The sequence below is a fragment of the Opisthocomus hoazin genome, chromosome Z (assembly GCF_030867145.1).
Source record: "Opisthocomus hoazin isolate bOpiHoa1 chromosome Z, bOpiHoa1.hap1, whole genome shotgun sequence".
In the NCBI taxonomy this organism is placed as follows: Eukaryota; Metazoa; Chordata; class Aves; order Opisthocomiformes; family Opisthocomidae; genus Opisthocomus; species Opisthocomus hoazin.
Window position 1 is genome coordinate 10,838,043 of NC_134454.1, and position 25,761 is coordinate 10,863,803.

At 38.1% G+C, this 25,761-nt stretch overlaps 1 protein-coding gene across 8 annotated transcripts in view; it reads left to right on the plus strand.

Moving 5' to 3' along the window:
* POLK (DNA polymerase kappa) overlaps positions 1-20,296 on the plus strand; it is a 35,354-nt gene extending 15,058 nt beyond the window's left edge. For 6 of the 8 annotated variants that reach the window (XM_075410852.1, XM_075410853.1, XM_075410856.1 and 3 more), the window contains 12 exons: positions 2,425-2,577; positions 2,945-3,076; positions 4,744-4,897; positions 7,089-7,304; positions 9,042-9,166; positions 9,350-9,516; positions 11,643-11,675; positions 13,563-13,659; positions 14,891-15,062; positions 15,930-16,871; positions 18,042-18,093; positions 18,235-20,296. In XM_075410852.1, coding sequence (XP_075266967.1) covers positions 2,425-2,577; positions 2,945-3,076; positions 4,744-4,897; positions 7,089-7,304; positions 9,042-9,166; positions 9,350-9,516; positions 11,643-11,675; positions 13,563-13,659; positions 14,891-15,062; positions 15,930-16,871; positions 18,042-18,093; positions 18,235-18,319 — 2,328 coding nt within the window. In that variant the 3' untranslated portion in view covers positions 18,320-20,296. The remainder of the gene's footprint in view (positions 1-2,424; positions 2,578-2,944; positions 3,077-4,743; positions 4,898-7,088; positions 7,305-9,041; positions 9,167-9,349; positions 9,517-11,642; positions 11,676-13,562; positions 13,660-14,890; positions 15,063-15,929; positions 16,872-18,041; positions 18,094-18,234) is intronic. The other 2 variants (XM_075410859.1, XM_075410857.1) reach the window with 2 other exon arrangements.
* The last annotated feature ends 5,465 nt before the right edge of the window (positions 20,297-25,761 follow it).

Consider the following 25,761-nt stretch of genomic DNA (forward strand, 5'->3'; position numbering starts at 1 on the left):
GTCTTAAAATAGTATTACTGTCTGTTTTCTCTTCACTTTGTCAGATACTTTTATGAATAAAAAAGAGATTTTGAATAACATTTTCCATCTTACTTTGATGGAGCAATTTAAGACAGAAAACTTGTATTTGCATCATATGATAAGAAAGAATGAGAAGTTACTCTTTGAAGTGTCTAAAAGTCGCAATAAGCAAAATTAAATGTCTAATTACAATTTGTACTGCTCAGGGTTTTTTATCTAGTTTGGGAGTAAAAAAGCTTAGTATCTGTTTCTGTCTTGAAAGGAAAATGGAAAGCAGCTTTTAAAAACTTGTCAGCGTGGCTTGCCTCTAAGGAACTACTCCGTAACTCTCCGTATCTTACTAAGGAAACATTTGTAGGTGCCCAGAATTCTCTTGAGTATGTCTGGGTGTGTTTTGTTTTGGCATATTACTTAAATCAGTTGCTTTTGCTGAAGAATTATCTTTTTCTGTTTTTTTTTTTTTTTTACTTCATTCTTTAGGTGCATATGTTAGCTGGTCATAAGTATCATGTTAGAAATACATTTGGGAAGAAAAAGCAAAAATAATTTTGTTACAAATGTGAAACAGAAATCATGTAACTAGGGGAGCAATTGACAGTATTAATTAAGCAAGCAGCTTAAATTTGAGAGTAACATGAAAATTATCTGTGAAGTTTAGTTTAAAATAAGGATGTTTTTCATGATTATAGTATGACTTGAACTCTTGCTGTATTAGTAGCATAATGAAAAGAATGTAAATTCCCAGCTTTTTTGTTATTGTTGTTTGAATGGCTTTCCCCTTGTGCTCGTAATTCGCCTAAACAGGTTTCTCAGCCTCAGGGAGCATACTGTGCTTTTCTGTATGAAATAGCCTAGTTTGAGGCCCCATTCTAGACTTTCATCCTTCAAATCAGCTTGGACCGAAACAGAGGAAAGACTTTGTAAACCATTACTTGGCCGTTTAGTTAGGACACTAATAGCCTCTTGCCTTGGTTCAAGTGTCTTCAGCTCAGAGGGTGGGGTTTTGAAGGAGGTTTTTGTATTTTTTATTAAGCAACTCTGTCGAGGGGAAAAAGAGAGAAATTGTCTTAAAGTAACTGTGCAAATTGCACATAAACATTATTCTCTAGGACTGTAAACTATGTGTAATCAATCCAGAAGGACTTCTGTAATGGCACCTTGATGTCATGAAATATGTGTGTGTGTCCTTGTGCTTGCAAGCAAAGTGAAACTGGTTCCTTTTCACTACTTCAATTTCTTGAGCTCTATCATGCCTATTTATTGTTTTGTTTTTTTTTCTGGCAGTAGCAGCCTGTTGTTGTGTAAATAGAGGTTAGCATGGTCATGAGTGTGGTTAGATAATCATAGTTTGATAACACTTCCTTTTTTCTTTTTAAATATTTTCTGTTTCACTTCTAGAATGATGTGTGGTACTGCCGACATAGTCATCTTAATTCAGCAGACCTTAAAAGTCACTTGTCAAATAATGCACTTGTACTTTCTGGTGACACTCACAGTTCATACCTCATTCATAGTTGAAATATATTTCAGAAACAAGCACATGATCTGCATGTCTTTTGGTAAAAGAATGTAAGCAAATTAAGCACAAAGCATTTTATAGAGAGGTCTGTGTGCTTGGCCTCTGCCTCACAACACCATGGAGCTGATGAAGCAGGAGTACTGCTCACAGTCTACTGGTAGACGATACATCCTTAACTGCTGGAAACACACACACTTTCTATGTATGGGCCTTTCTTTAAAAGTCATCTTGCAGTTCTGCTAGTAATCCAGCCTTATATGGTATGGATTCCTGTAACAAATGTTGAGGAATTTTATGAAGGGATTAACAGTTGCTTACTTGGCAATAAATTAACCTGGTTGTTTGTGACCTTATTTCTGACAAGGCCAGATAGATGGATGGATCTGCCTTGTGAGCTGTTGGTCTTCTCTTCACTGGTCTTCACTTCACTGGCCAATTTTCTGAAGTGTGGTAGCTTAATTTAGGGGTGTTGGGAATTTATCTAATAGCATGTCTACAGGTTTTTTAAATAACCTGTATCACAGTAGCTAAGGCTGCATATTCAGTGGTCTTACAAAGTTTCTGCCTGAATGAGACGATGTATATATATTTTTAGTTTTACCACATAGGTGTGGTTTTGTTGTTTATTGTGTTGGGGTTTTTTCCATTGGGTTTGGGAATTTTTTTTTGTACTATTTGCTACAGCAGTGTTCTCTCTGAGAGCAAGTTTCGTGAGAAACTTGGTTGGGGTGTTTTTTTTTTTTTGTGATGCTGTTTTGGTGGGGTTTGGGTTTGGTGGGGTTCTTTTTTAACTATGTGCCGGATGCATTTGAGTTTTAAGGATCATCTGTACTGTTGCTTCTGCCAGGTTAGTAGTTTTTCAATTATTGGTTTGTTCTGTTCAGGTGGACAAACTTGTGATAGAACTGGAACAGAGCCGTAACCTTAGCAGTACAATTGTACACATTGACATGGATGCCTTCTATGCAGCTGTGGAAATGAGAGACAATCCAGAGCTGAAGGAAAAGCCTATAGCAGTGGGATCAATGAGCATGCTGGTAAGTCTGAATGTCAAGCTAATACAGAAATCAATTACATGAATCTAAAGCCCAATAATAACATAAAATAATGATGCTGTTATATACAGAATTTTTATAAATGTGGAAAAAATAAAAAAAATAATAGAGGAAACATCAGTTCTTAGACTAGACCATGTAATCTGGATTTTCTTTTTCTGTAAAAATTGTACTGGTGAAAGATATAAGGATGTAGACAGATTGAAAGGTGGGAGGGGGAATCCATATAAACTCTCTGCCTTGTCAGTCTTTTCTGCGTAGTGATAGGTGATTAGAACTTGATTATTTAACACTGAACTTCAAGAAAAACTTGATTACTGGACACTAAACTTATTTAATCTCTCCTAAGTCCACCTCAAACTACCACGCTAGGAGATTTGGTGTACGTGCAGCCATGCCTGGATTTATTGCTAAAAAGCTATGTCCACATCTGACTATAGTACCATTAAATTTTGAAAAATACGGCAAAGTGAGTAAAGAGGTAAGTCTGAAAGCGCTCTCTAACCAGAATTTAGTGTACTTGGTTTTAGACTCTACCAATGTATCAGTTGTAGGTAAAATGAAAAGTGGTAGTTCAAATAATAAACTCTTCAGTGATGTGGCTTTGAACATAAGTCAAACAAAACATTGGTGCTTTTGGGCAAGGAGATGAAGCAGCATCACGTTCACCCTTCTTGCTATTTTAGTGAAGTCGGTAGTGATGCTGATAGAGATTTTCAAAACTGTGTAGTAAGCTAGTGATACTACTTGAGCCTTATTATTCTTAAAACTTTAAAACCGTGGAGTACAATCTAGTTACGAGGAAGCTACAAATACATAGGAAACATGGAGATAATAATTACTTACAACGCAGAATCATTTTGAATGCTAATTACTGGAGAGAGAAGGAAAGAGCATTAGTGAGTTCTAAATGCAGATTCATTTGTTTTAGAAGAAGGGACTTGAAATAAAGAGCAAAAAACTAGGGAGGCACAAAATCGCATTTTGCTTTAACGGAAGTAATTTTACTTAGTGCCCGGAGAAATACTTAGGATACTCAAAATCCTGTTTAAAAAAAAAAGTCTTTTGTAGGTCTTAAACTAGTGCATGGCATGTCTCTTTACTGCAATAAAATTGTATCAAGATTTATTTATTTATTTTTATGGAGCCTCAATATCTTCACATAAATAAAGCTAGTTACTAATTTTGATCTTATTTTTCTCACTTCTGTGGTGAAAAAGTGCATACAAATATGAGTATTTCAGAATGGGTTAGAACTTGTTAAGGATCTTGGATTTCATGTTATGTATTTCTTGTGTTGTTTAATGAGATAAAGTATTAAAGGTTCAGGTTGATTTGGGTTTTAGTTATTTTTTTTCTGTTGGTATTTGGATTGAAAATATTTAAATGTATTTCATGTTGTCATTAGAAGTTAAGCAGTGAATTCTATCTTTCATCAGTTTCAGAAAGATAAAGTGCATGTGAACAAATGTTGTGATACCTAAGAATCTGACCAAAACTGATAGAGAAAACATGATGCAGTCGATTTTTCCTCCTTGTTTAACAAAAAGGGGGGGCGGGGAGGGAAGAGGAGAAAAGGCAGAGATTTTATTTCAACCCTTTAATTAATTAAGTTGCCTTTGGGGAAGATGCACTTATCACTAAAGATTTTTCTAAGAAGTTTTGGCTGTGGCATGAACCAGTGCTCTAAAACACTGGCTGTAACTTTAATTTGAATGTAATGGATAACTTGGGTGTTTGGTTTTTTGTAACCATTGCATGTGTGGTGTCTGATACACAGTGCACAGAAAGGTGCATCAGTTCATGTGCTTTGCTGAGTTCCCAGGTCCCCAGAGCTTTATTCAGGTGGTTACTGCAATCTCTGTGAACCTAGTGCCTGTAGAGTACTTATATGCTGATCTTCGTGACCTCTGCAGTAAAATACACTGCTCAAAATCTGTTTAGTTCTCACTTACTATTGATATCTTGCTACTTGTGAGAAGCAGCACTATAATTTTCCAATATCAATAAATAGTTTGTTCTGTAAATATCTTTAATATTGATTGGTCATCTTGAGGTTTCAGAGTATGTTTTTTCACCTCATAATTGTGTGTCAAGATCTGCTCGTACAGCAACATGGCTTTGAACTTTCACTATGTGTTTATCAAGGTTAGAGAAATACTGACGGAATATGATCCCAATTTTATGCCTATGGGCCTAGACGAAGCCTACCTGAACATAACAGAGCACTTGGAGGAAAGACTGAACTGGCCTGAAGATAAGAGAAGATTCTTTTTTAACACAGAAAGCATTACAGAAAAAAGTAAGCAAATTACTCTCTTCTCATGCAGTCACCTGACACTGAGGGGACAGATGGATTCTTTTAAGGATCCTTGGCAGAATGATGACAGCACTAAATTGTAATTAAAAATTAAGTTTTATTAACAGGAAATTATGATTAGTATAGCACAGAATCTATTATTAGAATATCACAGGATTTCTACAAGCAGAATCAATGTAGTACAATCCAACATAATACAGAATTTGTGACACAGCTTAACTGGTGATTTTTAATGACCTGCACCTTCTGCAGATCGGGTTGGATCTTAATGCATGCTTTGCTGTATCGAAGTAGCAATTGTAACCTAGACTCAAAAATCACAGAAATGCATACGAGTCACTCCCTCAGTCCTCGGAGGAAGCAGAGGATGGTGGAGGCATCCCTGGCCACCGTGGGGTCCTGGTGTCACTGTCCTGCAGCAGTTCTGGGCCACCACGTTCCGCCTTAGGGCTTGTAGCTGCGTGGTTTGATGGACATCACTCTGGGTGCTGTTACGCTTCCCTGCTCTGTGGCGGGGCCATCAACCACACCGGGCTGGCCGGGCGCCTGGGACCTTCAGAGCCAGCAAGGAGGGGAGTAATGGGCCTGGTACCCCGGAACCTGAAGACAGTGGGGAGGGGAAGAAGAGATCTGTTTGGTTTGCCTACTTTGTGCCAGGGACCTTCAGGGCCTGATAATAAGGGGGAAGGGAACGAATACGCAGCCTGCTCGGTCCCAGAGAACGGCTGCTTGCCTTATAAAATGGTGTTAGTTATGCCAGCCACGGTACCAGGGGTGAGGAGCAGGGAGTACCGGTCACACATGCAAATAATGTAAGCTTCAGATAAGCTGTGCCCATTGAAAGTGTAGATACTTAAGTCCTTGCATAATTTGTCTTCTGTATACTCCACCTCCAGTTCGTTAGTTTGCAGGTTAACAACTTCAACTACTCACCTGCGCTTAAAAGATACGCTGCTGATGATTTGGACTTGGAGGATTTTTTGTTTTTTAACTTGTGTGAAATGTGTGAAAAGTAGTATTAGTCTTACTAAACCTGGGGTTTTTTAGGTGTGTATTTTTCTTTTACAATTCAACATGATAATTTTGCAAATAAGTAGTAATAATCTTATGAGTTAAGGAGGTGTAGAATAAACTTACTCTTCTAAAGGTTATTTGTATTTTGCAAAGATGTTTCCTAAATACTGTAGTGAGTCCTGTACATCAGAAACATGAGAAATTGTCTGCAAAGACACTGTGCATAAGCGCTAGCTACATGATTATTTTACAAGACCAAAAATGTATAAAGTAATGAGCACTGCAGGAGTTACGGTAATGCTTAAGATATGACTGGATTTCGCTTGGCTCTGGAAGATGGAGTTGGAACTAGATCCACAACTGTGTACCCAATGAGGAATAATAAAAAAGGAGGAGTCGTACAAATGGTTGATTGATGCACAAACTGGAGTATTTATATTATCGGTATTCAAAAATTATCTAAGTAGCCATTAAGAAGACAGTCAAGGATAAATTACTGCTGAAAAGGATTAATAAAGTAGAGACTAACCAGCGTAGTCTTTACAAAATAGATATATCACTGATGTGTAGTCATGTGCGTCTTCATACTTCTCTGACATCTTTGTTCTTCTGAAACACGAACACTCAGAATGTGAAACCGTCGCAGTAAAGTTTGTAGAGTCAGGCAAAGGGTTGCTGGCATTACTTGTTTTACCATAACCGCAGTTGAAAACAAGAAGTTCACCAGACTGATGGTTCTAGAACCAGATATTCCAGAACTCTGATTTTCTTTGGAGAATATTGAAAAAACTTCTCCAAAAGGTCTTTACTTCCACAAAAAAAGGAGCATCTGGCCTTCATCCTGATATAAAACAAAAATAATGCCAAAATTTTGAACATTTTTCTGCTGCTACAGCAAAAGGCCATTACATGTTGTTGCTTTTCTGGAAGTTATGTACAGTCTTCTAGCCAATTCTTCCAGTCACAGCCAAACTCAAATGATACTCGGAACAAAGCAGTTGTGACTCTCCTTTCTTCAAACAAAAAAGCAATGCAATTGCTTTGGCTAAATAATTATTTGTAACTGCTAATGAACTCTCTTCAGCCACTGCAGAAGGTAATCAGTGAAGTATATGTTTTATATGGATAGATTAATTGTTTGTGTTTCTATCTAACATAGATAAAGATGATAGAAAAACATCTGCCAAATTTAATGAAGATGCATGCTCTCCTTCACCGGTACTGTTTGAAGACAGTACACCTCTGATGGATGACGCCCCTGAACAAAAACGTCAATCTGTGGGAAACTTGGTTGTCTTTGGAACTTCGGCAGAGGAAGTTGTGAAGGAAATTCGCTTTAGGATTGAGCAGAAAACTCAACTGACTGCTAGTGCAGGTATTCAGACACATATGAAAAATAATAATAATGCTTTGTATTTCCACAGTGCCTTCTACTATAATCTCAGAGGGCATTAATTAAGAAAGTAGCATTGCCACAGTGTTCTTGTGCTGTAGAGAAGTATGCTATCTCTGCAAGTCTGCAAAGACTGTGACTTTCAAATGTTTAAAGAGGTGTTATAGCTGTCAAAGCCACTCCTGTTTTTATTTTTTTTTTTTTTATTCGTAGAAAAAGTTATACCATCTCTTTGCTTCTTTCTTCTTGAAATAGAAGTGGTGTGGAAGAATGGCCAGTGCACTTAGGAGCTAATCTTAGCACTGGTGTTTGTTGTTTTAGTGCTTCATGTAAATTGTTTTTGTAAGCCTGTGGTCATAGTGAAATTTGTCATGGTTGCTAAACTGCTGTTGGTTTGAATAGCAGATCCGTATCATTAAGTATTTCTAACAGTTGTCCACACCGTTCCTTGCTTAAGGCAATACCAAAATTTGTTAAAAAGTTAGTTCTCAGAGAAGTAAACGTGTTGAAGTTAATAAACTATTTACTAGCTTTTTAATATTTACCATTGGAGTTTTACGTCTTTTGACTTCAGGCAACCTACCTGTAAGTCTCAGCTGTTTTGATAATAATCTGGATTAAGTCACTAAAAAAAGCATATGTCCCTAGCGACTTAGTTTCAAAGCCATGCGGACTGCTTTGTGAACCAGGTCAGTGAGGCATCGGGGAGGACTGAGCGTTATAAAGCAGATGTGGAATGCCAGTGAAGTGCTGAATGTAAGCAGAGGTAAAGGAACAACTAGTACCAAGAAACAGGATGAGACCCCACCTCCCATATATGTTATCTTATGAGTGGTAGCAAAATAATAATTTTCTTCTACTGAAATCTTGTGTTCCTAAGGGTAAGTTAGTGTTTAGAAAACAGACATGGCTTTTATAAGTGCACCAGGAGTTTTAAGCCCAAAAATAAAGAACAGTTGCGAGGCTAATTGAAAAAATACTGATAATCAGTAACAAATAGAATTACTTTTACCTTCTTGAATAATATGTTATATCAGTAAGTGAATCAAAATTTAGACCATTAGGGCCATAGTACAGAATAATTCTATTTTTCTTGCTAAACCAATTCCAGAGTTCATTTGTGAAAACAGTTGATTTCGTAGAAAAGAGCAATCCCTCCTCATCCCTACCAGTGTCAGTGAAATGTATACATATTTCCAAATGACTATATAGCAGTGGTAGTGCACAGAAGACTTTAATTTGGTAAATTTTGTCAAAATTAATTTAGTCATTTTGCTGAAATACAAGGGAGAAGTATCTCCTTCCCATTAAGCATTCATTGCAACTGCTGTTGTAAGCATTTCCTTTTGTCTTACCATAATCACTAGCATGAAACCGTTCAATCATGTAACTGATGTTATTTTTGAACACTTGTTATTTAACCCTGTTGTCTGATTAGTGCATGTTGTGTTACCCTGACTGCCTTGAAATAGAGGTACGCCTTATCTGGTTCATCCATTATATTTAATCTACCACGTGTATTTAAGTTCTCACATATCTATTACAAATTTATTTTGCAGAATTGTAACAAATCTGGTTATCAGTTATTGTCATTTTTTGCTTATGTTTAGTCTTTGCCAAATGTGTAGGCTACTCTTGTGCTTTGAAATACTGGACAGTTGAAATTAAACTTTGTCTTGTACTTTTTAAAAATACAGGTTTTGTTTCTTTGTTTTTAAGGAATAGCACCGAATACAATGTTAGCAAAAATGTGCAGTGATCGTAATAAACCTAATGGGCAATACAGAATTGCTCCTGAAAGACAAGCAGTGCTAGGCTTCCTAAAAGATTTGCCCATTAGAAAGGTAAGAAATACCATGACATTTACCCTGCAATCATGTGTGTTCCTTATGTTCTAAAAGCAGTATTTCTACTGAAGAAGTACACTTTTCTAGGTAATCTGCCCTCTTGTGTTTGATTTAAATTGATCTGGGTATTGGATCTGCAAATGGAAAATTTCCAACATAATACTACTTACTCTTTTTCAGGTACCAGGTATAGGAAAAGTAACAGAGAAGATGTTAAAAGCCCTTGGAATTGTGACTTGCTCAGAACTTTACCAGCAGAGGGCACTGCTTTCTCTTCTTTTTTCAGAAGCATCGTGGCATAATTTCTTGGATATTTCCCTTGGTTTGGGTTCAACACGTTTGGATAAGTATGTTTTGGGGTATTTTCTCCTGCGTTTACATTTTTCTAAATTTTTTGTTGTGTATGTTACATACTGTACATTTTAAAACACGCTTCATTGACATAACTATGAAAAATTGGTTTGTTTAATATATTTTTAAAGAACTGTGATACCTGTTGTTGTTATGACTAAGGTGTACACAACAGCCAAACATTAGAATTTGTACAGCCATGTCCAATTTATGACAAAAAGTCTTTCAGAGAAGTTGTGCATAAGTGTATATCAAGAAGTCAAGTCAGTATCATTCAGGATAACCTCATAATTACTGAAATAGCTAAATAGAAATGAGTTATCCTAAACAGAGGTGTTCAGTCCTGTTTCTTCTATAAAAACAACAAATATTCATTGTTTTTTATTACTACCCGATTGTAAGGAAAATCGCAGTGTTATCTGATCTTCCCTGGTGGTAAATTGTCAGATTTCCAATGGAAGTAAGTGAAGTTTCTGTGTCTCCTATCATGTTTATGTACATATTTGTAATATCGACTTGTGAATTTGCTGGAATAGAACTGAAGATTTTTGTATCTTTCTTTGTATCTGTTCCTTTAAGGTTCATACTGATTTGATGGCTTTGTAGCCTCCTGTTTGGGAGGGGAGAAATCAGTCTTGCTAGTGAATACATCTTTTCAATAATATGTGTCATTTCTAAGCCTGTCCTGGATACAAACATGGAACACTTGTTCTTAAAAAAAACCTCATGGCATTTTGCTGTTTGTGTAACCAACAGTCTTAATTTAGGATCGAGTCCTTTCTTTTAAATATTCCTTCCTTAAATACTCTTTGATCCTTCCCAAAGTGCTGAAATTCTGCATAAAAATGCCTTCACAATGATTTGATTTCATTAGGAGTTCCAAAGTGTCTTATGTACTTCTGCAAGACCTATTCTGTATTATTTGTGTTACTTCTCTGACAGTAATAGCTCTCCCATTTTTTCCATTTAACTACAAAATAATACATACAGTTAGCAGTTTGTAGACTAGTAATGTGCTAGCACAAATCTTTGTGTTGTTTTTTTTTTTCTTTACGAAAATATGTTGACTTGAAACAAGATATGTAGTAAGACTGACTTTGTGAAGGTGACTTGATAAAAGGTAAAACGTGGTGTTCCAAATATTTGTTTCTGTTAAGATAATGCAACCTCAAATGGTCCTTTAATAACTGGTGCACTCTCTCCCCTTGTTCACCCTGTTTAGGTGTTGTATAGTCTGGGAAATCTCCCAGTACCTTAAAAAAAACAAAAGAAAAAAAAAAAAAGAGTTCTTCAAAAGCCAAGATTATTGTTGTGAAGGGGAACACGTTTGTAATGATTTTATCAAAGAAATTTGTTTCTTGGTTTTGTTTCTATTAGCACCAACTTGATTTCAGTGGTTTTAGTGTGGAGAAAGATAACCCTTAATGTACCAACATCTGAGAACTCAGTAAATGGTTCATCTTATGGTCATTGTCTTTGACAACCTTCTTTTAGGAAAATCTGAGGATACCAAATTTGTTATTCCTAACACTTAAAAACAGAGGAAGGACCTAAAAAAAAAATGCTCAGAGGAACTCCTTATCTGCAGCAGAGTTGTTAAAAGGTGCTCAATTAAAACTGGAAAAGAGAAAACAAATACAAAAAAGCCTTAACACATCACCCTTAACATGGGCCGTAATTTAGATGGAAAGCAAACTAATTCCTCAGATAAACAAATATGCAAATAAACATAGTATGTTCAGGATTTTAATAGCACTGCTTCACAGTTACAGCTAGGTGAGACAGCAAAGGATTTGTGGTTAGTTTTATTTTTAAGTAAGACTCCTGATACGAGAGGGAAGTTTGTTGGTTTGTTTTTTTGTTTTTAAAAACTGCTTATTGACATCTGTGGCTGATCTATGTCTTTACTTCATCTATGGTAGTTAAAAGCTTTTTGAAAAGATGTTCTCCATTTTCTGCTTGCTTAAACTTGATGTACAAGATTTTTAGAAAAAGTTAACATTCAGATTTCATAGAAGAGACTGCTGTTAGTTATTGAAGCATGATCAATTAATTCAGAGTTTATGGAAAAGATAACAGTTTTAGGTAAAGTGAGTATAATAAATTGTTTTTCTTTTTAAAGGGATGGAGAGAGAAAAAGTATGAGCACTGAAAGGTATGCCTCTAATATTGAAAACAAATTACATTAATCACTAAACCTACTTAATGCCAAGTAGCATATACTTTTCTTAGTCATATAATTTCCTTGTGTATTTGTATGTGTTAAAGAAGGGTATATACAACAAGCTCACTAAATCAGATTCCAGCTTTCTTTTTTTCCCTTGGTGTCAGAATACTGTGGAGGTACTTCTGTTGGTTTGTGTGCTCTATTTTCTTACCTGATTCTCCTAATGCCTTTAATGCATCAAAGTGGTCTTTAAGCCATAATACAGGGTGGAAATATATAAGGGCTTGTATTTTTTTATATATTCCAGTTTGATGTCAATATCGGTCTAGTAGCCTGCAGTCACATGCATAGCAAGTCTAGCATAAGGTAGACTTGCAAAGCAGACAACAATTTTGCATGGTTAACTAAAATTGGTTACACTTCCTAACTTTGAAGTGTTTTCCAGTGTAAAGTACCTTAAGAAGGTGGTGTATGTCATCTCCAGAAGTTTGTTTTTAAAAGGATATACTGCAAGAAGAACCTGTAGAGCACTGTAATAATTATCCCTACTGTCATGTGTTGTCTTTTCTTAGAAAAGAAGATGAGAAAAGATTCTTAGTCTGATTGAGACTTAATAGTTCTGGGCAGCTTAAGTAAGTCCTGTAAGGTTTGGTACCACCATAGCTGAGAAATTTATGGCTGTAGTCTTGTGCTGGTTTGCAGGCAGATAGATAATCTGGGTAGCCTGTTGTACCTTTCTGATTTGCTTTCTTAGTTCTGTTTTCCCTAAGGTAAAGGTTTTAGACTAGAAACCTCAATGGGCTGCTGAGATCATGAAACTAGGTTATATGGGGGGATGGGATGGGCCTGAAAAGGTGTTCTCTCTGTCCTGCCCCTTCCAGACTTAGGACTTTTAGAGCTTCCCAGTTACTGCAGTACTGCAATGATATAAATCACTGCAGTATTGCTAGGACAGAATGAGTTAGTCTTTGGATAATGGCCTGGGACCCATAGTAAAATATTCATCCTGTGAGTTTGGCAGCATGCAAACATTCTTAGGGGAATGTGGATCAGAACAGAGGATGACTATTCAATACGATCAGGTAAACCTGCATGTAACTTAGAGATGTGAAATCCACTGTAACTATAGGGACTTTACGCTCGTAAATGTAAAGCCTTGCGTGAAACAGTGAATCTGTGAGACCTTTCCAAAAGCGTCTGGCGCCTGTGAGTTTTGCTTCTTGCTTCTCTTAAAACCACTAATAACTGAAGGTTGCCTTTCCTCTCATGTTATTACTAAAAAGCAGATGCATAATAGAAAAAAAAATACTGTAATTCCCATGGTAAGAAGTTCTAGCAAAGGCAGTTAGCAACGTTTTTGGCAGAAAGATAGTTTTTCCTCCTCTGAGGCTAAACATAATTATCCCAGCTGGTATCTTTTTCTTAGCATCTGCATTATTTGTTTCTGATACTTGGCTCTGATGTTGACTTTCTAATCCTTTGTTTCTTCTGATGTTACACAGCACTGTACAAAGGAGATTAAATACAAATAACTTGGCTGGCTCCATGAATTCAGTTGGTGTTAGTATTCTCCCTTGCAAACATTTAAGCATTGATGACTTTAAATCTGATACATTTTCAAATAGTGCCTGAAAAATTGAAAGCCAAATTATTTCATTGTTTAAAGGGCTTTGCAAACATTTTGAAACACATAGATGTGCACAAATCTTTCTAATACTTGTATTAATATTATTCTTTCCTTGAAGTAAATCCTAAAACCTATACAACCTTCTTCTGATACAGTTTTGTCTAACTGTACAAAAAATACTTTTAGATGGCAGCCACTGAACAAATTTTAGGCTGCATACTGAAACAAAGATCATGTCTTTATCTTAGAACATTCAGTGAAATAAACACAGCAGAAGACCAGTACAGCTTGTGTCAGGAACTTTGCAGAGACCTTGCTCAACAGCTACAGAAAGAAGGACTTAAGGTATATATATTATTCTCTGTTTACTTGCAAAAAGACAACGCTTTGCACTCCTACTTACCGAATGCAATGTTAGTGTGAATGCTTTCAGCAGCATCTTACCATTCAGTCTATCTTCAGAAGTATGCGTTCTTTAATTTGCAGATATTTAGAATGATTTAGGCAGCATTTTGATATTGTTCATGTAGCTATCTAATAATATGTGTGGAAAAAATTAAGCTAATTAACCAATTACTTAGCATAAACATTTTATGCTAAAAGCAATATTTAAAAACAAATAATAGAGCTGATAGTGTATGAGCTGTGCTTTGGTCAGTCATGTAATATAAATGTATTTAAAACATTGTGTATCTCTCCCATATTCATACAGGATCCAGTCAATAATCGGTATTTTAAGAATTTAACTTGTCCCAAACTTGCTGACAAGTTATTCATACTGTTCAGTGGTATGAATGGTAGGAACAGTCCCCATATTGCTTCTCCCCAGTTTCTGTTTATCGTTTGGAAAGAATAGTTCATCTTTTCTGTGGAGGTCTTTATCGTAAAGCAAGGAATAACGTTCAAGACCTAAAAGAATTGTGATTACTCTTTTTCAGCTGTAAAAGATTGTCTCAAAAGATGGCAGGTTGAAAGGGAAATCATTAGCTAAGCAGGACAAAGGAATAAGCTTGCAAAGACACCAGAACAAAAGGAGTGCCATTTATTTACATTTGGATGGACTTGCTAAATCACACAAACAGTTTGGAAAGGTATTGCCAGGGGAGTATCCGTGCCAACCACAGGTGGTGTGTGTGGCTCTGATAGCACCATGCAGGAGGAAGGAAGTTTTCAGGAAATCCTTATTTGGATATCACTTATACATCCTTAGTAGTTTTCCCAGCAAAGTTAAGAAATCTGGCACTGAAAGTTTCCAAATGAGGAAATAATATTTTTGTAGATAGGGTAGAAGTTGCGACTGCAGCCAGAGCATGAAATCTGTTGAACATGTCCTGGTGTCAGATGGTCTGCAGGGAACCATAGCCAAATGACCCAGTTCAGAGAGTTCAACTTCGGCAGCGGTTTAGGAGCAAGTGCAGAATCTTGCAGACAAATTCTTGGAAGTGCTGTAGATAAGCACACAGTCTTGGCTATGGCTTTAGGGCCCTTACATAGATGCTACATAATAATTGCTTCTGTGATGTGTATGATACGCTTAACCTTTTTTTTAATTTTATTTTTCTTTTTCCCCCCCTAGGGTAAAACTGTTACCTTGAAGCTAAAGAATGTGAACTTTGAAGTAAAAACAAGAGCTTCAACTGTGCTGTCTTCTGTTTCTACTGAGGAGGAAATATTTGCTGTTGCTAAAGACTTGTTAGGAACAGAAATTGATAGTGTTGCTCCTCACCCTTTACGGATAAGACTTATGGGTAAAATATTTCAAACTCATTCTTCCTTTTCGGAGTTATATCTTATGGTCTATAAAAGTAATAGACCATACTCTAAAGTAAAATTGGTATAAATGGATTTATCCTTTCTCCGTTACCCTGGTAGTTTTGGCAAAGTGAAGCAAGACTGGAGTGCTGAGTGGTGACTCAGGAATGTTTTACTAATTGAGGGTGTACTTTTCTTACCACCTGTTAGCCCAGGAACAACATACACGTTGGCATCAGAGTAGAATCTTAACACAGCAGTGCTTAATTCAGCTGCCTTAAAAGAGCTTTTAAATCTGCTTTGCACCACAACAACAGGTAGTTTCTGCCCATAACCTCTTTTAGAAACAAATGCTTTAAAGAAAAGTGCTTATAGGTTGAAGATGCTATATTCTGCAAGAGATTTGAAAATTTATGTCAAAAGTAAACTCTTGTGTTTCAATTCTGATCTGTGTGTTTCAGGTGCTTATACATTCTGCTTGAGCCATTCAGTGATGTATAAAACTTACTTGTCTATGTTTTAGAATGCGATGAAGAAAAAAATATTTTGGTGGAGAAGCTTAGTGCAAAGCTCTCTATCTGACTGAATTCTGGATAACTATATTAAGTTTATACTCTCATGTCATGGTGCAATCAGTTAAACTTCATGGGTATTGAAATCAATAATATGGTTGGGCAGGTGTTCAGGTCTGCTAAAATTTGATGGACCTCGTGATCCATTGTTAGCATTTGCAGGTAGTATAGCCGCCATTTGGAGGTTAAATGCACTTCTGTTGAGTGGATGTATACCTCAAAAGGTGTTAATGAAGAATAAGTATCGAGTTTTTATAGAAATGGTATTATAAGTTTGTTTTCCATCATTAGGTGTACGAGTATCAGGATTTCTAAGCGAAGAAGAGAAGAAGTACCAGCAGAAAAGCATTATGAGTTTCTTAAAATCAGGAGAAGAAAGCAGTTTTCTAAGGCTTCAGCCAGGGAAGTGTAACCAAACACAAAAATCAGAAGCATCTCCCAGAGGGAGTTTTTTTGATAAAAAGCGAGCTGCAAGGCAACTAAAGAGTGAGAATCTTGCTCCAAATGAAACTGTAGGTAAGCAGCTCTTTGATGACAGGAAATCGTCAGCAAATCTTGTGGAAAAAACAAAGAAAGTCACAGACTTCCAGAATTCTAATGTGTGTAAGATCTTCACTTGCCCTGTTTGCTTTGAGGAGCAAAGCAGCAATAATTTGGAAGAGCTTAACAGGCATATTGATGAATGCCTCAATGGGACTCTTGTTAAAGATCCTGTGAAACTATCCAAGGATCACAATGCAAGAGAAAATACACTTAACTTTCTTCCACAATGTGAAAATGAAAATGTTGATGAATGTCGAAAAAATAAAGCAAATCAATTAGCAGGAGCAGACCAGTCTGCAAGTACACCTGACCACTCTACTAGCAATAATACAGAAAAATTCACTCAGATAATACCTGATAAACCTCATAGAGAAAGACAGCCTAGCAATCTCAGTGATATTGCTAGAAATATGTGTATGAAACAGTGTCTCTTCCCCAAAAGAATGTCACAAGACCATGAAGACCATTTTGAAAAGACTGAACATAGAAAAGAAACAAGTTCATCCTCTGAAGCCAAAGATGACAGTGTTCTTGTTTGTCCAGTTTGTAATTCAGAACAGAAAACCACCAGTCTTGAGTCATTTAACAGACATGTGGATGTCTGCTTAAATAAAGGCCTTATTCAGGAGCTGACAGAAAAAAAAGATTTTCCTGCTAAGACTTACAATACAGAAAGCTCACACAGAGTTGGTGAGTATGTGCATTAGGAAATATTTGATTATTTAAAGTATCTGCTTGTACAATTAAAATAATTTGGTAACGGTATACTTCGAACTTCTCAGGGCTTTAAGGTTTTTGCAACAAGTTCATTTGAGTAAGGCCTGTGTAAGATTGAACACCTGTGTTTAAAAAATACTAAATCAGTTTTCATTACAGACTAGATTTATGAATGTGATGGTAGTTACACAGTGTATTCTCATTTGCCACAATGGTGACATAGGAATTCCTGCTTATTTCTGTTAATTGCGTATTCGCTACCCCCCAACCATGTTCAGAAGGGTGTTTGTAAGGCCACTGAGATTTATATGAAAATTAATGAAAACGTCTTCAACCTGGATTGTTTCAGAGATTCAGCTGACAGAAAAGTTCAATTATGTAATGTACTGGCAAAAACAGAGAGATGGTGAACTAAAGCATGAAGGCAGGAACTTGCAAGCCTGTTTTACCTCTAGCAAAATATATCACCTGTAACATGCCAAACCAGTAGCATATTTACTCAAGTAGTTTCTCTTTTTAATGAAGAGTTAGTCTTTGGCCAGATTATAGGATGTGTGCAGGTAGGTAAGTATCTGCTTAAAGTACCTTGTCTCTAGTCTGATTTGGGAGCTTTATCAGAGGAAATTAAAATGCTAGTATGCTAGAATTATCAGAGCACAGTTAAGACTTCCAATATGAGTGTTTTACACAGGTAATTTTATAAGCACTATTGTTGTTACATGTGCAAACAGGCTTTGTTGTGAATTAAAAATTTACTGTTGACAAAGATTCTTTTTTCCCTCTGCAGGGTAAAAAAATTAAAAATATAGTTTTCAGCAACCACCTTGAAAAATGAACTATGTTATGCTGAAATAGTTCTGAAAAACAAATAAGGTTCCAATTAATCCCTTAGAATTCAATATAACTAAAGGCTTTTTGTTTTTATCTTTTAAAAGTATTAATATAAACTGCAGTACTCGAACTGCAGATAATAAAATATCTGCTTTTTGAGACATATTGAATTCAGTTATGTTTTTTTAAAAAAAAAAAAGGCAAGAAAAGCTTTAGCCACAACTGTTCTTTTAAAAGTTCTGCCATGTATGTAATTTCTGAAGCATTCTTTCTTATTGAAGTAATTAATGGTTGTGTCTAATTACTTTTCAGGAGGTTTAAGCAGAGGACAACAGTGCACAAATCCATCACAAGGAACAAAAAGGTAAGGGTTTTCTGGAAACTCAAGTACACAATTCATTTTAAATCAATAAAGTTTAGAAAAATATTCAGCATTGTAGAAGTTATGTAGGTATGCATTTTGTATTTTAATCTCTTACCCGGTTTTTTCTTTCTTTAACTGTAGGTCTGGACTAACAACTTCACAGTCAATATCAAAAAAGGCGAAGTCAAGCAATTCCAAGCATACAATTGAAATGTTTTTTAAATGACTGTGTAGTAACATATTCTGTATGAAGTATTTCATAGTGTTTTATGACTGTAAATTAATTGGGCATTGGTGGTAGGCAGGATTCAAATGCCTGTCACTTTGGAGCCATTACATGCTTATGTAAATGGAACATGATGTTTGAGGTAGAAGCAGAGGTATAACTGAGGTAACTTTTTCCTTTTTCTAGAATAATGGGGTTTTTTTCAGTTGTTTCCAAGAATCAAAATTTGCTAGCACTTCATTTATATTGAATACATGGAACTTTGTTAAGTCACGAGCAGCCTCATGAATTCTCTCTGCTGTTCAACAAACAGGACAGGGAGATTAGAGCTGCCGTTGAACAAGCCTGTAGGGCAAGCTCCCTAGAAAGCAGGAATCATTATCTCGGGTGCCACACTGTGTTTACTGGAAGCCCTCTTCCCACACCAGACCTGCTGTCTTCTCTGTTGGTTGTCCCTGGTAGGCATAGTAGCTCAGGCTGGCACTTTCTTGGACAGTTCAACACCAAATTTATTTGTAGAATTAGCTGTGTGATAACAAAGAGGAGCTGCGTTGCTTGATTTTGGCTTATGAATGCCTGTTTTCTCAGTGGACACAAAAATTGATTGGTCTCATAGTTTCAAAGGAAAAGAGCAAGAAATCAGAGCACAGTCAAGCTTTCATTACTGTCACTGAAAATGACTTCAGTAAGAGTTTATGTACCAGCCCTGAAGGACTCACTGTGATGCTACAGGATGACTTCACTGATTTTAAAAAATGTTAATAAACCTGTTGATGAAGGATTCCTCCAGGTTAGTAAGATGAATGCTGTTTGATCCTTGGCCTTTGTGAAGACACTGAGAACTTCAATTTCTTCACAACTGTGAAATTGTTACTGGGCAGTAGCACTAAATCTACTCTATGTAAAAGGTCTTGTGGTGCAATAATAATATGAGTGATGTGCAAATATGCAAGATGCTGAACCTTCTTATTGTTTACCTGTCTTTCTCTTTACAATTATTTTGTATTTCTGAATAAATGATATTATATGAGTGCATGTGTGGAAGGAGGAAGTTGTAAAGTGCAAATATTTAAAATACTCTGTCTAGATTTTTTCTGTTCATACCAAATTGCTTAAATATAGACATTTTATTATAATTAAATATTTATCAGGCAAATAATTTATGATGACAGCATGTTTCTTATGAGTTACACAAACAGTGTCAAACCCTGTATGAAATATAAACTGCTTTTTAATTGCAAAATCTTTAAAAGAAGTGGCTACAATAGAAGCATCTGTTCCATTGTTTGGCTGTATTGGAAGTACTTTGGGGTTTGCTTGTTTTTTAAACAAACGAATGTGCACCTGATATGTTTTAGATGTCCAGGCTAAGTTCAGAACGTGCTTTTTTACGTCCAGACTTGCTAGAGTGATCTCACCATCTCTACCTGCTCACCTGTTTGTTTGCCAAATGCCACTCTACCCACAGCTCTGTCATATGAATTCATGTCAGTGCTCCCTTACCTGCATTGGACCAGAACAGGTGGACTAGTTCAGACTATGTAAGCTGACTCAGTTGACTTTTTCTAAACCAGGTCAGTGAGCATTCAGCTTGAACTGGAAACCTTTGGTGGGAGAGACATACAAGCGACTGAGGGAACAGTGACTTAAGCTACCACTGCTTTTTAGAAAGTGAACACCTGTCCCTTTATTAGTTATTTCTGTCTGATTCACTGAAGGGTCAAATCTAAGTATTACCTTGTCATTGTGTGTATTTCTTCAAAATGTGTATATTTACTTACACATTACTTAGCAAAAAGTAAATTGCTGCAAGTGCTTTAACAAATGAATGAAGTTTGGCTTAGCCTGGGAAGTTGTCTTACCATCTATTTAAAATAAAGTGTCATGGAGTTGTCTGGGTGTCATGAAGTTAAAGTTGTGGATTATGCTAGAGTTAATGTGGAAATAAAACTCACAGTGTGATTCTAAAGCCAGAAATGTCTGTCTCTTGAGATGTGTGTAAAAATATACCTTTTGGAAGGGTGATTCTGCATTTACAGAAGGTGCGCGGTGAGATTACTTTAATGTTTTCCATGTAAATTATTTACTGCAATGCAAAACACAGTATTTTTTTTCTATTCATTGTAGTTTCTTATACCACATTTATTAATGCTTCTATCTGAAGAAGGCTTTTGGTACATGATCAAGTATTTTCATGAACTTCTGTGAACGATTTTTCATCACAGTTCTTGTGGAGAATACTGTGTAAGCAATGTTTTTGTTTTGCATTTTTCTCAGTGTATGTGTAAGTTACATAATCGACCTTAAAATCTGTTTTCATTAGCATCTGGAATTTTCTTCATAGCAGTGTTTAACTTAATGTTTAAATTATTTCGTGTGTGGGAGCCATTCCACACTGACTATATATCCACAGTTCTGAAGCACGTGAATGATCTAGGTAAGAATTTTTGTGTAGTGTATCTGTCTTAGGTAGACATATATATACATATATATACATATAATTTTTGTGTAGTGTATCTGTCTTAGGTAGACATATATATACATATATATTCATATCTTGAATTTCTCTTTTAGTAATGAATGATAGGGAAAAAGGATGGCATTTCTGTGACCTTAATGTTCTTCTCTCCACCACTTCTGAACAAAGGAATGCAGACAGCATATGTGTGACCACAAAGCATTTGTCTATAAGGAGGATGCTTTGCAGAAATGGGACAGTCATAGACGTGCCCCCCTAAGAACAAGACTTGCTTGAGTTTACCTTGTAAATGCTCAGCACCCAAAAACTTAGGCAGTGGAGTAACATTTTCCTATTGAATCTGTTTACTGCTATCTATAGTAGTATCTTCATTTACTTGTGAGTTTTGAAATACCTTGCCCACGCAATGTCTTACTGGGGTTGGATGTCACAATGACCAGTTTTGTTTGTTAGTTGTCTGGCCTGAGTGTCTCAGAATCATCATTTCTAGAGAATTAGCTGTTGGGAATATATAAATACTTTGGCTTATGCTATTTTGTTCTTAGAGTTGCAGAAGTTTTACTTTGAAGTGTCAGTAACAGGCAGGAGCATCAGCAGATCAGAGTTTGGGCTTGAATTGCTCTGCCCTTAGCTTGATCCATGTTGGTATGGTTTAATATCCCTGTCTCTCTCTCTCACATTGTATAGAATCATAGAATCATGGATTGGAAAAGACCGCTAAGGTCATCAAGTCCAAATGTTAACCCATCACCACCATGCCTACTACACCATGTCCTGAAGTGCCATAGCTACACATTTTTTGAATACCTCCAGGGATGATGACTCCACCACTTCCCTGGGCAGCCTGTTACAGTGCTTGACCACTCTTTCAGTACACAAATTTTTCCTAATATCTAGTCTAAACCTCCCCTGATGCAGCTCGAGGCCATTGCCTCTCGTCTTATTGCTAGTTACCTGGGAGAGGAGACCAACACCTGCCTCACTACAACCTCCTTTCAGGTAGTTGTAGAGAGCAATAAGGTCCCCCCTCAGCCTCCTCCAGACTAAACAGCCCCAGCTCCCTCAGCCACTCCTCATAAGACTTCAGACCCTTCACCAGCTGTGTTGCCCTTCTCTGGAGGTGCTCCAGCACCTCAATGTCTTTCTAGCAGTGAGGGGCCCAAAACTGAAGACAGTATTCGAGGTGTGGCCTTACCAGTGCCGATTACAGGGGCATGATCACCTCCCTACTCCTGCTGGCCACACCATTCCTGATCCAAGCCAGGATGCCGTTGGCCTTTTTGGCCACTGGGGCACACTGCTGGCTCATGTTCAGCCGGCTGTCAGCCAGCACCTCCAGGTCCTTTTCCACTGGGCAGCTTTCCAGCCACTCCTCCCCAGGTCTGTAGCGTTGCATGGAGTTGTGACCCAAGTGCAGGACCCAGCATTTGGCCTTGTTAAACCTCACCCAGTTGACCTTCGGCCCATTGATCCAGTGTGTCCAGATCCCTCTGCAGAGCCTTCCTACCCTCGAGCAGATCAACACTCCTGCCCAGCTTGGTGTCACCTGCAAACTTACTGAGGGAGCACTCAATCCCCTCATCCAGATCATTGATAAAGATGTTAAACAAGACTGGCCCCAAAGCTGAGCCCTGGGGAACACCACTTGTGACCAGCCGCCGGCTGGATTTAACTCCATTTGCCACCACTCTCTGTGCTCGGACATTCGGCCAGTTCTTTATCCAGCGAAGAGTACACCCATCCAAACCATGAGAAGCTAGGTTCTCCAGGAGGATGCTGTGGGGAACAGTGTCAAAGGCTTTAGTAAAGTCCAGGTAGACAACATCCACAGCCTTACCTTCATCAACTAGGTGGATCACCTGGTCATAGAAGGAGGTCAGATTGGTTAAGCAGGACCTGCCTTTCATGAACCCATGCTGGCTGGGCCTGATCCCCCTGGTTGTCCTTCACGTGCCTGGTGAGCGCACTCAGGATGAATTGCTCCATAATCTTCCCCAGCACCGAGATCGGGCTGACAGGCTTGTAGTTCCCGGGATCCTCCTTCTAGCCCTTCTTGTAGGTGGGTGTTACACTGGCGATCCACCAGCCATCGGGGACCTCCCCTGTTAGCCAGGACTGCTGATAGATTATGGAGAATGTCTTCGCCATCTCCTCTGCCAGCTCCCTCATCACTCTCGGGTGGATCCTGTCTGGCCCCGTAATCTTGTGAGTGTCCAGATGGCATAGCAGATCGTTAACTGCTTCCTCCTGGATTATGGGAGGTTTGTTCTGCTCTCCTTTGCTGTCCTCCAGCAGGCTAGTCTTCTAGGGGGCTGACTACCATGGGAATAACCAGTCTGACTATTAAAGACTGAGGCAAAGCAGGCATTAAGTACCTCAGCCTTTTCCTTATCCTTGGTGGCAATGTTCCACCCCCACCCCTAGCATCCAGTAAGGGATGGAGACTCTCCTTGGCCCTCTTTTTGCTGTTGATGTGTTTGTAAGAACATTTTTTTGTTGTCCCTTACAACAGTGGCCAGCCTGAGTTCTAGCTAGGCTTTTGCCTTTCTAATTTCCTCTCTGCATGACCTAACGAGACCTCTGTACTCCTCTTGAGTCGCCTGCTGTTTCTTCCCTCCTTTTGTTCCTGAGTCCCAGCAAAAGCTCCCCGTTCAGTCAGGCGGGTTGTCTTCCCTGCCGGTAGTACGCAGATCCAAGCAGAAGGTTGGAGCCACCAAGAATCGTACTACCTACAAGTGAACCAGGGGAGGAGCCTGCAGTGCCCGAGTTTGTTGGCCACTTGGTATTCTGGGGGTCTCTGCTCTGCCTCTTCTGATTGCAGTTTGTGTATGTGAGCACTTGCTGAGACTGGGCCTCTCCATGTCGTTGTTGTAACTACCACTCAGAAGGAAAGGCAAGTGGCAGCAGGTAGCTGTAACCATAAGGGAGGAGTGGAGGAGTGAGGGTAACTGTAAGTTGCTGCTGTGGCACAGGCAAACAATTTGTGCGCCACACACGGGATTCAGAATCCTGCAGAATTTCATCTTTTAAATAAAAGTACAGTTTTAATACAGATTAATACACAGTTCAGTAAAAACAAAATAGGTGCTACCTTGACTTTATCTTCAAATCTCACCTTCCTTTGCAGGACATAATTTTTGTTTGTTCCTCTTTCTTCGTTATGCAGTCTTCAACAGGCTTTTGTCTTACCTTAGACTTTTTCTTTATATTTGTTCTACATGCTTATGTATTAATTAGTACTGTTACTTTAAATATTAAAAAATATTCTCTGAGTTCCTGGCAGAGAGAGCTTTGTGACGAGGAAGATGTTCCAGTACTCCCTTGCTCGGCACGTTGTTTGGATTCTGCGTCTCTGCTGCTTTCTGCAGTCAGTCTTTTCTGCAGGTTGCTGGGGGCATTTCAATGAGTCAGGGTTGCGGGCAGTGGCTAGAGAATGTGGCAAACTTGCTATTTGCAAAGTTTGAGGACATGAAGTGTAGTTGTACTGATGAAGTTAGTTAAGAGACAAGGAATATGCTGTGAAATAGTACTGTAGGACAGTAATTAGAACTGGAAACTAACAGCTGGTTCAAATATCTACACTATAACTCATAGTCTGTATGAGGCGGCCAGTCTGTGCCTCCTTTGGAGCCAGCTTTGTAGGCAAACCTAATCATTCCACAGTTTTGTTCTTGTGTCTCATACCAAAAAAGAAGCATTAACGTTGCAGGCAGTGCGTCTATATTACTAGCCTAGTTGCCATACAGAAATAAAACTCTTTTAAGAAGTTTTGCTGGAACATTTGACTCACAGGAAGCAAGTAAAAGTGAAACCCCTGTGATTCAGCTATGGCTAAATCAGTTAATTGTTCTTCTCACCCTAGGTTCATTTTCACAGATATTTTTCAGCTGAGTAACATTCATCTACTGGAAGTACAGTTGACGAATCTGCCTTATCAGACCAAGGTGCGTCAAGTGTAAAGATTCTTATACATCACAGCCTGACTGTATCAAAAATGTTTAAAGGAGAAAAGAACTGTGAAATCTCTTTAGGTATGATAAGCAGAATCTTTGTATCCAAATTTGTTCTGTTTACAAACTCTTCTGAGTCTCTCAGATTAATTTTACCATAGACATGTACAATGTTAATAATCTTGGCAGTAAAGATGACTGTGTCGTTCAGTTACAAAGAAAAAATTATGGTGAAGGAACTCAAGTGTGTCTTCAGTTGTGTAAGGCTGAACATGGATAGTCCTGCATTCTTGGAGCTGCTCTTCCAATATTTATTTTGAAATGTTAGCAATATCAAAGGTTACTTTTAAAGTAAAATTTCAGCTAGTCACTTTAAACACTTTTCATGCCCTGTCTCAGAAAATCATTGTCCACATGAAATGAAATACCAATGCTGGCTGAAGTAGACCGAAGTAACAGTGGACCAGTGCACCAGTACAGGCTTGGAGTGGACCTGCTGGAGAGGGACCTGGGAGTGCTGGTGGATGACAAGTTGACCAAGAGCCAGCAGCATGCCCTGGCTGCCAAGGCCAATGGGATCCTGGGGTGCATCAAGAGGAGTCTGGCCAGCAGGTCGAGGGAGGTTCTCCTTCCCCTCTACTCTGCCCTGGTGAGGCCCCATCTGGAGTAGTCTGTCCAGTTCTGGGCTCCCCACTTCAAGAAAGATGAGGAGCTACTGGAGAGTGTCCAGCGGAGGGCTACGAGGATGGTGAGGGGACTGGAACATCTGTCCTGTGAGGAGAGGCTGAGGGAGCTGGGCTTGTTCAGCCTGAAGAAGAGAAGCCTGCGAGGGGACCTAATAAATGCCTATAAATATCTGAAGGGTGGGTGTCAGGAGGATGGGGCCAGACTCTTTCCAGTGGTGCCCAGCGACAGGACATGGGGCAACGGGCACAAACTGAAGCAGAGTAAGTTCCATCTGAACATGATGAAGAACTTCTGGACTTTGAGGGTGACGGAGCACTGGAACAGGA